This window comes from Xiphophorus couchianus, chromosome 2 (assembly GCF_001444195.1).
Source record: "Xiphophorus couchianus chromosome 2, X_couchianus-1.0, whole genome shotgun sequence".
NCBI lineage: Eukaryota > Metazoa > Chordata > Actinopteri > Cyprinodontiformes > Poeciliidae > Xiphophorus > Xiphophorus couchianus.
In genome coordinates this window covers 21,061,604-21,078,940 of record NC_040229.1, presented here as the reverse complement: position 1 = coordinate 21,078,940, position 17,337 = coordinate 21,061,604, and the positions used below count along the sequence as shown (strand labels likewise).

Below are 17,337 nucleotides of genomic sequence, written 5' to 3'. Positions count from 1 at the left end.
TGTTATAGTGGATTCTTGTCTTCACATTAATCCTACAGCTCTCATACGTTTAAAAAAAACAAATCATTTTCTGTATATGATCCATCAAGCTTTGACAAGTTGTTAGAAAATTAAATAGGTTTAATTAACTGTTAGTTAAGCATCACATTTGTATAACACTCATGGTGCTTTGTACATTGCAAGCATTAAGTTGGTCTTTCGTTGTTCTGATGTGTGTGTGGTTTTTATTTCAAAAGTATTCCATATAAATCTTATCACATATGAACAGACAAGAGTTAGCAAACAATCATTTATTTGCTCAACAAGAAAGCAAGACAAGTTTAAAGTTTATCCTTTCAAACAACACACTAGCTTTCTTAGACAAAATCATAAAGCATTGTAAAAAAAAAATAGAACACTTCTTGGTACACAAAACATGAAAAAAAAAAAAAAAACAGTAAAAACAAAACATGCAAATCTTGCCAAACATTTGGCTAATATACTCATACACAGAATGTAAAGTAATCAGTTTCAATGTGTAGGCTTTTTAAAGTAAAGATGAGGAAGCAGTACTGAGGTCTCTTACTGGGAGATTAAACCTAAAACATAGTATTAGTCTACTCCCTGAGCTTAAAATATCAACACTGTCAGTAACAAAGTTTAGTAACATTTTTTATGCATCAATCAATCATCTGTCGATGTGCATCAATCAATCATCTGTCGATGTGCATGTCTTCTCCTTGTATTTCTTCTGATACTCATGGAAGAGGCTGACATCCTTAGAGACACGCTTAGAGACACGTATTGGCTTGTATTGCTTTGGTTCACTTAGATACCAGGTTCCTGCTAGGAATTAGATACACAACCATTGGTCTCAGCACTTATGTCAAATGCAATTTATATTGAAAATAAAAATAAAAAAATAGAACAATATTTTACCTTTTGGTTTTGCTGCAACGTTCTTATGAAATGCATCTTTTTCTTCTACTGGTTTCAACTTATCTGGAAATAAAAAAAAGCAAAAAATCTTATTTGAGTTGAATAGAGGGAGAAATTAAGCAGAGTCTGTTGAGGGGTTTAAATTTTTCCAATCGACATGGTCCAAAACTATAAAGTTAAAAGTACTCCCTGGTCACAAAACTGATCTAAAGTGAAGATTTAAATTTGTCAATGAGATCTTGCTCTATAACATTTTTAAATAATGTGTCCATCTGTATCAAAAAGCTATGTCGATAAGGCCAGAACTGCAGGATTACTAAATTGCCATGTGGGGCCAAACAAACTCTTTCCAAAGATCACATATGGCTCCCATAACCATTCTTTGGAAATCCTTGGTTTACAGAATCTAACAGTAATGTAAACTCAGAAATAGCTATCCCATTTTAATCTTTGTTATAGATTAAACAATCTATAACAAAGATTGATTGTTTAATCTTAATAGATTGGGGGGAAGGGTTTTACATGAACCCCTCCCCCAACTTCATGTAAAAGCCAGCTAGATGATGGTATTCATGTGAGCAGAACATTTATCAGATTGTTGAGACACGTGCTGTGCCAAGTTTCTTCAACAGAAAGTCACACTGACCCAGTCAGTCTTAGATTATCAGGCAGTAAACACAAATGTAATAGTTTCCAGAACAGCAAAACAAAAACAATCTGTTTGCTTTTGAGGGTCTTGGCTGATTTACAACTTAAAAGTTACATAATTAACGAATGTATGTGTTAGAGATTTTTTGGTATTATCATTTTATTATTACTTTAGTTCACATTCAGCCTATAGATCATTGTGATTTTCTGTTTAAAGTGTTCTCTTCCTTATGTGTGTATGAACTGACCTGGAGGTCACTACTGTCTGTTCATCTTCATGAGAAATAGTTAACACTGAGTTTCTCAGACCTTAAATCCTTTTGTAAGAACACCTCCTAATTTAGTAACTACCTGTGAGCAGTCGTATTTTGTTTTGTTGACAGTATTGACCGAGATTTGAACCGGGCTCAGACCTTTGATCAGATATCGCATCTGGAACTGGGTTGTTAGTTGTTTGGGTTAGAAGTTTTACGACCTCTGTTGTTTTTCCTGACTGCCCCCCTTGCCTGTTTTTCTTTGACAATAAAAACAGGGGCTCATGTGGAAGCAGATCAGAACGCTCTGTGAGGAGCAGTTGACGGAGACTTCTTTTGCAAAAGCTTGACGTGAAATTCATATACGTTGTCTGTGGTTCTTTCTTTTATGTAGGTTCGAAAGGAAAAATACCCATCAGTATGAATATAAAATAAGCAAACCCAGCCACATGTGTTTTCCTCTGAACTGCTCTGAAGAAAATGTCAAGATTATAAACTTGTGTTTCAAAATTAATGTCCCGGATTTGTTTTTTTGTTGTTTTAACTATAACAATAAATCAAATACTGACACGAGTTAAAAGAATCCAGTATAGCATGAGAGAGACAGACAAGGTGTTAAGGAAGCTCAAGTTGGTTTAATTGAACTTTGGCTCAACTGGATCTTTTGCTCTGGCATTTCTCATCTACCTCTTGACATAACTACACTAATTTGTGACTACTAACCAAGAAATATTCATCACAGAGAAGCTGTTATAAGATAATTAAAAATGTTCTTTAAAATTTTTTGCATTTACCTGAAACAGGTTCAGCTGCCTCCTCCGTCTCAGCAGACCCATCTGCCAAGTTAAAGGTGTTTGGCAGCACATTGAACTTCAAGACAATATTGTCATGGACTGGCATCTTGTCACTGGTTTCACCTCCCTGCTGATGTTCAGGTCGCTCAAGGGTGACACTGTAGCGCCTTCTCTTTGTTTCTTCCCGCGTAAGGCGATCTGAGAGGGCCCTCCTTTTCTTCTTCTTCTTTAAACTCTGAATGAACTTTTTAGTTCTATCAGAGAATCTTAGTTTAGGGGAAATTGTCTGTGCCTGCTCTTTTGTGCTTTCCCTAGAAATTACAGCAGGCAAACTGGTTTGCCTTTTCAGTTTGTTTTTGTGCCGAAAAAAACCTGATCCACTCGTAGTTGGAATACTGCTCCTCCATTTTTCATAAATAAGCTGTTTGATCGAGTAGTCCCTTGTGGGATCAGCTGGAGTGGAGTCCATTCCCAAAGAGTCTAATTTCACAGACAGGACTTCAGGAGGCTTGTGTTTTTCATAAGATACTCTTATTTGAGAAGAAACCAGGACATCATCTTTTCTGGATGGAGAACTCATCTCTGGTTGCCCAGCTCCGAACAACACCAATTCTACAGTTTTTCCTTCAGAGGACGATTCTTGAGCTTCGGAGTTGTGATCTGTATCTGAGGCAACAGGCAGTCTACATTTAGGTTTCTTTAGAGTTCGGAAATATTGGTCAATATTCCTTTGTCTCTTCTCTGTTTTTATGTTATTAACGACAAAGTTTAAGGATGTCTGGCTGGTGGCGTCACTAACTTGAGTTTTGTTTTCTGAAGGTGATTCAGCCTGGTCGTCAGATGTTAAAGGAGCTTGTTCACAGTTTTCTTTCTGGTTAAACCACTGAGTTAGCTCATTTGTTTCAATAAAATTGGAAGGATCTAATTTGGTTAGCTGGGTACCACACATTGGATCACTCGACTGCACAGCTCTTGTTGATGGCAGCTTTTCTTGTACATGCCCCAACTCAGATTCTCTCTCCTCGAAGACAAACTCGTGCATCTTTTTTGGAGAGGAAAAATCAGCAGAAAGTTCCCCAGCCTCCTGGTTGCTTACACCAACAGCATTTGACTGGCTGCAGGTCTGGAAAATTGGGTCTGATTCTTTATCATAAAAAGAAAAAAGTTGGTCATCATTGTCGTCAGTCAAATCGATTATCTGACTAAGGTTAATGGACAGATCAGGGCCATTCGGAGTATCAGTTTGATGATTAACAACCTTCTGGCCGATTGGTAAGCAGTCAGGATCAGGTTTAAGGATCTCAATGGTGCCATCATTTGCATTTTGTTTGTCTCTGCATTGGCATTTGGAGGAGAGTTTGCCTAGTCCTGAGTTCATTTCTATAAATCTTGCAAGGCAGCAAATCTCTTTCAGCTGATTGTCTGAAGATTTCTTTTGTTTGGGATCACTTATTGTGGAATCCATATCTTCAGATCCCACTCTCTGCTCAGAGCCACTTGCATCAGTTTCTTCTCCACAGTTAGAGCTTGAATGCTCGTCTTTCTGCACTTGCTCAAAGATGACTTTTGCTTCCTCTGGAGGCAAAATCTCTATTTTAAACAAGTAGCTCAAGTCACAGGAATCTTTCCCTGGCGACTCCTGTGGGGAAGCAGTAAGGTTCTGGGGGGTTTCATTTTCTTCAGTCATAACTTCTTCACACTCTGTTAGAGGCAAAACTTTGTTTACTGACTCACTGGCAGCTTGATCAGGGACGTTTTCGAAAGTCTCAACGTCGTCGATTGTGGTTTCATCCACATAAAGATGTCGCTTCAAAGCCCAAGGGAAGCCAAACTCCTTATCTATGTCATCAAGCTGATCATTGACATTCAACCACAAAGATCTGTAAGGAGGTTCTGAGTAGACCTCATCTTCCTTGAGGATTTTGTACCGTTTTAGTTGGTCCTTAAAGTCAGGGCTAACTTGTGTGAGTATAGAAGTGTCCCGCTTGATGTGTGTTTTACAGAATTTTTCTGAAATAAAATTGATTTCCAAGGCTTCCTTGTAGCCATGAAGCATCGCTAAAATATTTTTACCCCACATCATCATAACTATTTTGACAACAGTCGACACCTCAGAAGTGCCCGTTTGCTTGGGTTCAGCTTCCATCACCATTATCAATTTGGTCAGTTCCTCAGCAGTCCAAGATTTTGTTGGGAGCAGAGAAAGTTCATGAACAGGTGGTGATTGAGGTGTAGCCACTTCAGTTTGTTTTCCAGAACCAGTTTGACTTACTGACTCTTGTGAAACCCTTTCAACAACCGATTCATGATTATCACTCTCTGGTGTTTGAGTTAAACTTTCTGGCTCTGAGTCTACTTTGTTGGTGATCACTTGGTTTTGATTAGATTCCTCGCTTTCAGGTGTAGTCTCACAAATTGTAGCTGCATATGGTGAAATCCACGTTTTTTCTGCATCATCCACAGATTTGCAAGGTTCAGAAGAGGCAGGAGAATTGGGCTCCTCCTGAGATAATGGGGGAACAACTGCAACAGCTCTTATGCCGGTATGACCAGACATGGAGGAGGAACAGCTTTCATTTTGTTTGAATGGTGACGGCATTCCAACATCCTTATTTGAATGGCTTACTACAGCGGCTTGACGCTCGCCTCTCTGCAATAACGCTCTCTCATATCCTTGTGAAGAATTACTCAGTGAATCGATGGGAAATCTTTTAGTTACAGTTTCATTGATGTCAACTACCGGACCACTTCCACTCCCATTCCTTGATGCAAAACGGGGGTAGACAACATTTGCTATTGAGTTTTGCTGAAATGATGCATTTGCAATTTGCTGTGCTCTTGACTTAACACTTTGAGGCCAAGGCTGTCCAGACTGGAGGGATAAAGATTGGCTAGCCTTCAAGCTGGGATTTTCAGAATTGACTACGGTCGCAGTTTGGTTACTTTGATTAGACATTCTGGACACAATGGAATATTGTGGGCTCCTGTAAGGAGGAGGGGGATCTTTTTGTTTTGAAAGAAAATTTCTTTCATTCAATAAATTTATATTCCTGAAACTTCTGTAGTTGTTATACGAAGGATTGCTCTGAGTTGAAAGTTGCTGATTTATTTGATGTATAAGCAAAGGATGTGTAGTCTGAGCAGTTGAGGATGTACACTGAGTAGCAACATTATTGTTTTTAAATGTCTGAGAGGTTGCCATTCCACAGCTTGATGTATAGTCTCCTCCCTGAGAGAAATTTGGTCTGTGAATTTGATTCGAAGACACATGAGCTTGACCATGATGAAAATCTGCAGTTAGTGTTTTGTTGGCATTGACCGTCTGGTCATACGGAAGTGAGGGAGCAGCAGTGGGTCTGGTCATTCCTCCATTTGCAGTTGGATGAAAAGCCTGCTGGGTCCAGTTTTGTTGAAGATGTGAAGCATCCGTGGTCCTGTTCATCTGAACCCCATTAAAGGAAACTGTCTGTTTGCAGCGCACCGACATGCTTTGTTGGGCATAGGTGGTGTTTGTGACAGCAGTACTATGTTGACTGTGGTCCACTCCATTTTGATGAGAGTTTTGAATTGGGGCTGGCTGAGATATGCCAGTGTTTGTCACAGAAAGATTCTCATTTTGTATTTTGTTTAATCTATGCTGCTGCTGCTGCTGCTGGCTAAGAATTATTTGGAAAAGGGCATGGTGCTTGAAATGTGAAGCATTTTTCGACTGACCCGCCAGATAAGCAGTATCAGAGCTCTGCCAATTTGACATTTGTCTGCTAGGGTTTGCTCCATTCTGCAAGGCAAAATTAGTGCCGTGAGACAGCTGCACTCCTTCATTCCCCGTCACGTACTGCTGTGTGGCGTTTGCAGACCAAACTCCTCCTTGGTATGGATGGGTAGCAGCTTGTGAGGTTTGAGATGACTGTCCAATCTGATGAGTCGGCACATTCACCAGTGCGAAGGAATGCATGTTTCTATTTTCTTAAACCTTCTGGAAGGTCGGCAATAAGATGTTCCTGAAATGAGACAAAATAGACTTGTTAAATACATATAAAAAAAATTCTTGTAGATATTTGAATCTGTCGATCAGTGATCAGAAGACCAATATTGAAATTCTTTTTTAATAATTTCTTTAAAATGCATTAAAAATGTAAGCATTTTTCAGTACATCATAGGAAGGTTGAACAGTTACTGCAATTATTTCATTTTCTGTTGGAAAAGCAACCAAATAAAAACTCCAATACAACCCACAAAATATTTTTCTCTCTTCTTTATTTTCTACAGTGCTTGGAATAAATGTTCACTTAATTGAGCATACCAAAGACTGTGGTGGAAATTCTATAATAAAGGATAGAGAAGCCATTCAATAAGTGGAGAATGGTCGACGTACGTACGACTGTATGTCTTTAGATGCTTTATTTGAAGGCAAACGGCATACGACGACTCTGTAACCAAACTAGTCAGAGAAGCAGAGCTCAGATGTAAGATGCACATTTCCCCTTATCCTGCTGTTAAGGAAGTATAATTTATAAATTAACTTTGGAAAAAAAAGTTTGGCTCTCTCTTCCTCAAACTCCCAGGTACTCTCAGCGGGCGACGTGCGGCCACAAGGAAAACAACAATGCGTGTTGACGTCACAGAATTACAGAGTTTAATCCCATACAAAGCAATGTATGAATTAACAACAAAACTGCAGAGGAACAGAGATATACATTCATTACCTGAGACAGGAAAAAATAGAGAAAAAAAAGACAAAGAAAAGGCAAAGACGCGTCTTTGGAGAGAGCTGATGCAAAAAAAGCAAAATAGTGGCAGCTGTCTGAATTGTTACTCCTGTGCACGAAGTCTTATACTGAAGGTGTGTCTTTCCTTTTTAATATATTCAATTAAGGCGTACCTCTGGTTGACCAACTGGAAGCTACCTTGGACACTCAGAAAAACTTAGAACTCCCCCTAATTTACGCCAAAGATCAAAGGCCATTTGCTCTCTGTTTCAACAAAAGAGCCAACAGCTGCATCCTGGCCTCCTGGGTTCTACGGTCATTTGGGCAAAGAAAAACATAAGATAAGATTTCACAGATACCTGTGGAATCCGGAGTCTCTCCCGTTATCTCTCCTTACATAAATTCTCAGGACAAACTTAAATCCAGTAATTTGGTTCCAGGAAAGGTTATCTTCACAAAACCCCATTTAGCATAAATCCTGAGCAATTTTCTAATACATTCATCATTTACTAGATTAGTAGTTCTAAAATTAGATAATACACTCTTCGTTAAAAACATGCTATTAGTACTTAGAAAAATGTCTTAGAAATTAAATGTTAGTGGTTTCAACATTCTATGTTGTATTCAGTTTTACACCATCCAAGATGTTGGTTCTGGAAGACTTTTGATCTTCTGTGAACCAAACAGACTTCTCTCCTCCAGGCTCAAGTGATCCTGGCCTGCAGGAGATGCTAATTTTATGGCCTCCTGTCCTCTGGTAACACAGCAGGAGCCTCATTGAGAGATCCCCTTTGATCTGCATTTGGTTCCTGTACTTTGAATACTTGCCCATCAATAGTTTAGTTTTAAATCCTTAACACAAACCTGTTCAAAATTAAGAAATTTGTTCAAAATAAGAATGTTCAATATACCTTTTACACATGCCGTAAGATTAACTGTATTAAGCACTAAAAATAATCATTTTTCCTCAACACTGCTTACACACACAGACAAGTATAAGATACAAGAACAAAAAAAAACAACTCAGCCCCCTTCAGTAACAGAAAAACAGCGCAGCATATAAAGTGATAGTCCTGCAAAACACCTGCTTGAATACATCCTCTTCTCTGTGGTTTCACACATATTGTGTGGCCTTTGGGTGCACTAGTTTCTTGCACATCATGCCAGACGCTTGCCTGCACATATAAACTGAGTAAAGGAAACAAGACAGACATTTAAAATGTTCCATTACAAGACGCTACTAATATTTTGGGTCTTCCATCTTCCTAAACATAAGCAGCCAAACCCTACACATCCTATGATTGTTTTGTTTTCTTTCCACTCTTCCCCCAAACCTGAGGCCTGAAGCGAAGCAGCTTTTGGATCATTATGGCAAAAATTGCATATCTGCCATACTGCATGTCAGGTCTAAATACCTATTAGAGACAATTTTAAACAAACACAGGAAAGATGAGAGTTAAATTCTTTGTTCTCGCGAGGAGAGCAGACAGAGATATGCTTTCAGTTACAAATCTCCAACCGCTCTGAAAACACATCTCTCGCTCCTCTGTTTTATTGATTTCAGAGTCCCTATCACAGAGAGCACTGCAACTCTAAAGGGGTGGGGTCAAAGCATTTTAGTTGCAGTGCTAAATCACTAACTAAACACATGTTATCTACAATCTAAATCCTTCTTGCTCCAGGCACGGCATCGAATGGGACACGTTGTATAGCTTCAAAGCGACGGCTTTGTAGCACAAAGAACAAAGCATAGTTTCCTACAGGACTGTAAAACTCAGCTGGGAACAACTAACACCTCTGTCTTGTAGGAAGTCCTGCAGGGCAACAGCTGCTGAGAGTAGCTGTCACCTCTATTTCTCAGGGAAGTCTCAGGATAGAATCAAAGTTATTTAACACACAGAAACATTATCTAAATGTAACTACAAGGCTACATGATACAACAAATATTTGATAATTACTAATAATACAATTTACCCAACACTGCATTATAAGGAGCTGTTGTAAAATTCTTCAATGTCTGTCAATGAAGCCCAGGCGTATCAGAAGCAACAGACTGTGTGCCATTAATACTATTCCAGTGTCAGAAATCTTCATTTATTGCAACAATTCTCTTTTTTTACATGTTTGCAGATCTCAAAACTAAAGTACTGTTGAGATTACCACACTTTCCTGCTGTTAGTTCCATGAAAGCGGCTGTAATATTTAAAGTGCGGCTGTGGTGTCCAAATAAGATTTTTTTGTTGATACAAACTGTTTAATATGAAATTCATACATAATTATATTCTGTTTGTTTTTTTAAATCCATTTTTTATTTTACACAAGACTAACGCAAATCAAAAAAGATATTCATCTATTTGGATGCTTTATACTTTTAATGCTTTACAAATCAAAAAGTGGTACATTTTCTTTTGACAAAATAAATAATTTTAAAAAGAGACTCGCTCTTCTTCTTGTACTGTCACTCAGTTTGAGAGGGCAGCCTAATCCAGCCAGATTTACACATGCATCAAATTCCTTCAATGTTATGACGTCTATAGCTGAACCGTAGGAAATGATCAGTGCCTTAGATACTTTTTTGTGCCTATCCTCATCTTATAAGAATTCAAGGCTTGAAATATTTAACTCTGCGTGTAATGAAATTATGAAAGACTAGTTTCATTTTCTGAAATGAGAGACAGAAAAAAAAATTTCTTCTACAATACAATGGTTCTTAGAAAATAAACAGGATTGTTAGGAGAGATAAAAAAATTTAAAAAAAACAGCTGTAGCAGTCAAGGAAAACCTAACTGCATTACTTTGTCTAAAGGACTTCATTAGCGGTTGGCGATATTACGATAATGGTAAATACTGAGATAAAACACATAAATATATCAATAACTAAGTGTCTAAATTTCTACCTTGAGGTCAGGGACAAATGTGAAGAGACATGATTGAAATAATTTCCAGAGTTAACATGCAAGCTTCCTGCTTAGATAGGATTAGCAAAACAGATGCAACCCTGGGTTGCATCTGCCTAGAGGCTGTGACATCTTTTTCTATCTTAGTCTAGCAGGCAGTGTATAATAATTATTAGTTGTTGGTAGGCCTGTCACGATAGCAAATTTTGCTGAGCGATTAATTGTCTCAAAAAATTATTGCGTTAAACGATGATATTGTCGGAAGACCTTTTTACACTGATTTAATGGAAATGACGTAATAATGCATGTGATTTCCTGCCAAAGATAGATGCACTTTATTTTCAAAAGAATATTTAACACTGGAGCTGATAAACAAAACAACCAAAAACAAAATGGATTCTCAGTCTCCATTAACAAAAAATGTACCTGATAAAAACTAAACAACATAAAGCCAAAGTGGAAATAAATACTGCATTCAACCTAAAGAGTGCAGATTATGAAGTCTGTATATTATGTTGCCCTTCAGTAATAATTAGATTTAAATAGAGAAGATGGGCACATCCGACTACCTGATGCAATAGTTCACACTACATGATTTTTTGCTCCTATTTTTCCCCTTAAGACAATCTTAAAACGTTGGTCTTTCTAAGATTGTGTGGTGTGTTATGGTAGATCGTCGTTGCCGCTCCGATCTAAATCAGGGTTTTTCCCGACTGGGAGCTTTAACTCCACCTGTTGAATGTGACAGGTAGCCAATCAGAAAGCCCGGATTCTCCTTGTGTTTTCTGAGGGGAAATTACATCGGGGAATCCCAAACAGCTGACACGATGCAACCCGAAGTCCAGCCGACGTGGAAACAACATTAATGTTTATTCAACATGCAAAGAATATAGAAATGACAAGAGGAGGAGTTGGAGCAAAATTGCTACTGCAGTTGATAAACCCGGTAATTTTTCAGCTGTTCTTTGTTAACGTGACGTAAATAGGTTATAATGATTTTCATTCAGTCAAGACTTTACGCTGACACTAGCCACATGCATTGCAGGTAGATTGTAGTAAAGCATTGATTAATGCCTGGTTTTAAAATTAGTTCACTGGACTTGCAGCCATTATTTTGTGCCCATTGTTGGACACCACAGGGCAGGAACGAACCCGATCAAACCGTTAAACCTAGGATTTCTGTCGGCTAATGTGTGATCTGTCAGGTTTTGAAAATGGGCCGACAATCGGCTGACAGCTCTTAAGATTGTGTCGTGTGCGCTGGGCTTTACACTAAGGAAATGAGGATGGGAGAGTCAGTGGAGAGCACCGGAGTTGAGCCTTTTTTCATTCGGTGTCATCAACAGAAAGAGAAAAAAGGCCGGAAGAGATGATAATGCCGATGATTGAAATGAGGTCGATAGTTTTAATTTATCGTACGATTAATCAATTTATCGTTTATCGCGACAGGCCTAGTTGTTGGCATGAAAGAGCAGAAGAAAAAAGTGATGGTTTTGTTTTGATAAATATATCAAACAAAATCTGACATGGTGAATGTGGACAGATTAATTGAGATAGTTCGAAGCAGTCACAAAGGCCTGTTATAATACCCTTCATATGTGTTATCTACACCATTCTGGGAACCTTGAAAAAGAATCTTCTGTTATGTCGTTTGGAGGATTTACGCGACTGGCGTGATTAAGAATTTTTTTTTTAAACATCACAAGGTCAGACTATATATTATAGTCTCCCTTAGCCTTCGTGTTAGAGTTGTTTACCTTGCCTATTTGAAAGTGGTGATTTTCAGCAACAACACCGATTTATTATTGTCACTATCTATACAGTCCAGGATTGATTTAACTAATGAGCAGAAAAGCTTTTATTCTGAAATTGACTTGGAAAATCAGACCAAGCTTGCACGAAGACCTCCATCCAAAATGAGCATATGCACATTCAGTGCTAGCAACACCTAATTTTTAGCACTGTGCTACACTGCACTGTGCTTATAACAGTGGTTCCCAAAGATTTTCTGGGACCCCCTATGGATTACAATAAAATTCCCCCCAGAAATAAATAAATAAATAAAAAGTCAACTGGGCACACACATCTTTCAACCAGACATAAACCTATACACATATTTTGCTTTCAAATGCCACTGAAGTTTATTTAACACTTCAGGTTGCAACAAAACACACTACAAACCATCTTTACATTGAAACACTTTTGTGTAACTTGTTTTTTTTTTTTTCCATTCATCCATACAGATTCCCGCCAACCTCCACACCGCCCTTGCAATGGCACATACGCCACCAGGGAGCACGCCCCACACTTTGGGAACCACTGTCTTAGAACATATGATACGCAATATGAATGAAGTGTATTACCTTAACTTACATTTCAGTTAATGGAGTAAGACTGGTAGTCTGGTTTTAACAGAGGTGAATGCACGGGATAGGAGTGAGATTAATGGCCCAATAAAACAGTTCTGGTTTCTGCAGAGGAAAAGACATTTGGGTGCTTTGGGAGGATAGTGGTTGGAGTTTCCCAACCCCCATCCTCCTGACGGTTGGGAAGGAGGATGGGGGTTGCTATTGTAACAAGTAAGAATGCATGCACTTTTTATATGAAGTTTGTGCCTTCAGTAACCTTTGTTTGAACTAAAACAAACTAAAGGAAGAGATGGCACGTGTGTACGAAATAATAAGATGATGTACAGTACAGACCAAAAGTTTGGACACACCTTTTAATTCAATGAGTTTCCTTTATTTTCATGACTATTGACATTGTAGATTCACACTGAAGGCATCAAAACTATGAATAACACATGTGGAAATATTCACTAAACAAAAAAAGTGTAAAACAACTGAAAATACCCCTTATATTCTAGTTTCTTCAAAGTAGCAACCTTTTGCTGTGATTACTGCTTTGCACACACTCTGCATTTTCGTGATGAGCTTCAAGAGGTCGTCACCTGAAATGGTTTTCACTTCATAGGTGCCCTGTCAGGTTAATAAGTGGGATTTCTTGCCTTATAAATAGTCATGAAAATAAAGAAAACCCATTGAATTAGAAAGGTGTGTCCAAACCTTTTAGTCTCTACTGTATATATGTGCAGCTTGACAAAAGCTATAAAGATTTCCAAGTGTCTGGCTGAGGTGCCTTATCAATAATTGCAAGACAAAAAGTGTCCACACACACATTGGGACGCTGCCCTAAAAAATGATATTTGTAAAAACTAATTTATTTAAAACCCCATTGTAGACTTCAAATTACACATTAGTTCATCAAAAATATGATTGTAAATATGATTTTAGGTCCCTAAAAGAAATCACTGCACTCCAAGATTTTTATATTGTTTTCAGCTTTTTTTCTTTAATTAGGCAAACCTGCTAGACCATATCCATGGTTCAGATCTACAGTGAAATAAGGACCTTTTCAACAGAAAACTACTTTGCTTGTTTCATTAAAATATTCTGTTTAGTTTGTTTATCAGCTACAAATGTAAAAACAAAATAAATAGTTTTTGCAATGTTAATAAGAGGGAAAAAAATGCATTTTGTGCAGCACAGGGAGTACTTTGTAATTTTACTATTTTGGTTGGCTCCCTTGCCAAAATGTTGGGCTCTGATTAAATACCGAGTGTCCCGACATCCGGTTTTCGCTTCCTGTCTGTTGTCAATTGAATTCGTGATGAGCAAATAAATCAAAACAACCATTTGCATGAATTGCAGACACTACAAATGCAACCAGGAAAGCATATTCATGGGAATTGTTTATATGCACGGCTGCTTCTCACGCTGCTCTAGCAATATTCTGTGTTCCTGAAGTGGGTCAGTGACTGAAGGCAGGTCGAAATGTACAGCAGCGCTCTGGAAAACGTTTACAGCGTTTGGTGGAGGCTTCGGTTTCAGCCGAAATGCTCCACAGGTTTCTGGACCGTCGTCCAGAGACCAACTGCTGAAAGGCACACAGAATATGAGCTGGTTGGTGCTGGTGGAGATCGAACTGAATCGGATGCCGCGTTGTTTAAACACGGCGTGTTTAAGAAGACAGTAAGGAGACTGCCTGCAGTCACAGTCCGCTTCTTCTTTGTTTCCTGCTCTGCAGAAAGACATTGAGCAGATGGAGTGCTTTCTCCCGTTTCCGCCCTAGTGACGCATTTTCTTCTAACAAACAGGCATAAACTGGACAGTGTCCAAAGATGGACAAAATACTCCTTTTTCTGAGGAGAACATGTGGTAGTACACGTTCAAGATTGCCTAAAACATGTTGCGCCGAGTACATCCACTATTAAGTTTCAAGTTCTCCAAAAATCATTTTGTCGAGAAGACCTTTTTTATTTGAGACCAATTTTTGGATGTACCTGCAACCAATTTTTTTTTCTTGTTGCAACGCAAAAATTTATAGGAAAAACTTGGAAAACTCCACCGTTTTCCTTCTAGGCCTACGAGTAGCGTTACAGTTTTGGCTACTAAATGTTAGCGGTCGTCTAACCAAACCAGAGCTGCTAAAAAGTATCGATATCAACACAACTTACTGTTTCACGGTGAGGTTCCGCTCCAAAGGCAGCGTTTGTAACCATCCGGAGTGTTTGCGGTTAGACAATCTCCCCTGTTCGCTTTCTCTTCCCATGAGATCTCTGCAGCTGTTTCAGAGTCATGAGCCAAAACCATTCCCTCTATTTGCCATCCATGTTTCTGAGCTGCGCATTTCTAGTTCTTAATTTTCTCCAGCTGCGTCAATAACGGCCGATATCTTCCTGTCAGCCAGGAAACTGCGAGATGTCTGTGCAGACGAGTTGGTCACGTCAAGCTGTTTGAGGGGTGTGGCAATGGTTTGATTCAAACATGTTCGAGTGATATTAGCCCCACCTTCTGAAAACTACTTAGAATGGTTTTCAGAAAAAGAATTTTCACTTTTCTCTGATTTCTGACTTTTTCTGTACGGAAGAAGATTAGGGCCACAAAAAAAAAGGAGAATTTTGACTTTTTCTCTGATTTCTGACTTTTTTGTACGGGAGAGGATTAGGGCCACTAAAAAAACGAGAATTTTGACTTTTTCCTCTGATTTCTGACTTTTTTGTACGGGAGAGGATTAGGGCCACTAAAAAAAGGAGAATTTTGACTTTTTCCTCTGATTTCTGATTTTTTTGTACAGAAGAGGATTAGGGCCACTAAAAAAAAAAAAGAATCCTGAGAGTCAAGTTTTTTTCAGTTGCCTTTATCCTCTTTCATATTTTTGTTAGATGTTTCTTCTCAGTATTCTGACTTTATATATATATATATATATATAAATTTTACATTTTTGTCTCAGATTTTTGAGAAACAATTCTGAGAATCTTTGGAATTTTTTTCTCAGATTAATTTCTGAAATGTGAGTCAGTAATTACAGAGATGTTATGGTTTGTTCCATTTGTAGCCAGAAGGCGAGAATTCTAACTTTAGAGCCGATAAAATGCCCTGGGATGTCTCCTGAGCCCCTTCCCCACACAGCAGAAGATGGATCCTTGATTTTTGGAACTAATCTTTGTGATCAAAGTTGTCCTCTTTAACATCAAACTATCCACTTTCTCTTACACAATGCAAATACCAAGACCCTCTGTGCTGAGCTTTTCAAAACCCCTTGATGTATAACAATAAATAACTTCACACCTACAGTTCAATCAAACCTTTCTTCATTTTGTTGGGAAACACCCAGTAGCATTGGCAACCTGAGGTCACATGATGAATTGACCAGACTTGAAGAAATGGTCCCAAATAACCCACACTAGCATGTGTAGCTACTTCACTTACTCAGTTGCTTCGGATGCAGATGCGGGTTTTCTTCCCTTGCCTTTCTATCCACACAATGAAATGAGCACACATAAAGCATTTTGGGTTCTATGTTCAAGTTTAGAATTTTTAGCCAAATTCTTTGTGTTTTCTTGTCTTTCGGTAGGCAATGAAAACTACCGCTTTTGTTTTGGGAGCACGTTCAAAACACACTTGCTGCAGCCACAAACTAAACTTGGTCTGATTATTAAAGTACAGCCATGAACTGCACAAGAGTTACCCGAGTTCCGCAAGGGCAGACACAAGTGGCAGGTTGGCCTCTGTAACAGGTTAATGTGCGGTTCGGTTCGGTTCTAGTCCAGTGGGGAGATTCTGCAGCGACACTTAGCAATGGACAACCTCGAGATTCTGGTTGTGATGGACTAAATGAACCCAGATATTTTATTTTGTCTTATAAAAAATGTTCCTGGCTCAAACATAATGATAAAGACTCATATCATGAACTTTATTAGTTTTTAAATACAAAAGAAGAATAAAATTCACATCACTCCAAGCTAATATTATGTAGTTCTGGTGTTTTACACTGTCGGCGCAAATTGCAGCTCAGATCTCTGACCAGCTTCTTCGGAGCAACGAGCTGCTAGCAGCTGCTAACTCACGTTACAAAACGTAAGGCTGTGTTCCTGTCGCTCCAGGTGATTAAACTCACAATTACGATCCTCTGTACTGAGCAGCTCTCTGATAGCAGACGGTGTGTCCGTGAACAAGTTTAACTAAATATTGTATTATAACCGAAAAGAAAAACTTCTATCATGAATACAGATTAGCAAAAAACCCTACAAATTACACTGAAATACTGATACTTCCGGTGGGCACCAGAAGTAAGACCCATAATCGTTTCCCCACTAAGCCTCCCAGTAACAAGGTGGATAAAACACAGAATAAACTGCTTGCTAGAGCAGACTTAACAGACATCTATCACTGTTTTTGTTCCCACCAGGCATGGTTTTAATAAATGCATCATGTCATTGACTTGACTGGTTTATGTGCTTCTCCCTCTTCAAATTACTTTTACCCTGTAATGACTGATTTTACCCATATTTTCAGGGGAAGCCAGTGGAACCAACATGTACTGCTTTCTTTCTTGTTTCTTTCTTTCTTAGACTAGGACCACCACAAAATGAATAGCCTCCCTGATTGAACTCTGAAATGAATAAAAAGTCATTCAGTTAATCATTCAGTTACTCAGAATCAGCACAGCATTGACTCTTTCCATCTTTAAGATGAATAGAACAAATTCCTCACTGTTGAATCCATGGTGTTGGCATCATTTTATTACAAATGATAGTAAATAATTGGAAATGTAA

The 17,337-nt window shown here is 38.5% G+C and overlaps 1 protein-coding gene across 2 annotated transcripts; it reads right to left on the bottom strand.

Annotated features, from left to right (window-relative positions):
- Positions 1–275: 275 nt before the first annotated feature.
- On the bottom strand, positions 276–15,018 carry amn1 (antagonist of mitotic exit network 1 homolog (S. cerevisiae)). Of its 2 annotated transcripts, none has more exons than XM_028036141.1 (4): positions 14,737–15,018; positions 2,615–6,615; positions 919–981; positions 276–825 (listed from the first exon to the last, which is right to left on the bottom strand). In XM_028036141.1, the coding sequence occupies exons 2-4, from the start codon at positions 6,567–6,569 to the stop codon at positions 689–691; spliced, it is 4,155 nt and encodes a 1,384-aa protein (XP_027891942.1). In that variant the 5' UTR covers positions 6,570–6,615; positions 14,737–15,018; the 3' UTR covers positions 276–688. The 2 variants fall into 2 exon arrangements, with proteins under 2 accessions (XP_027891942.1, XP_027891943.1); XM_028036142.1 differs by having other exon boundaries at positions 276–822.
- Positions 15,019–17,337: the final 2,319 nt, after the last annotated feature.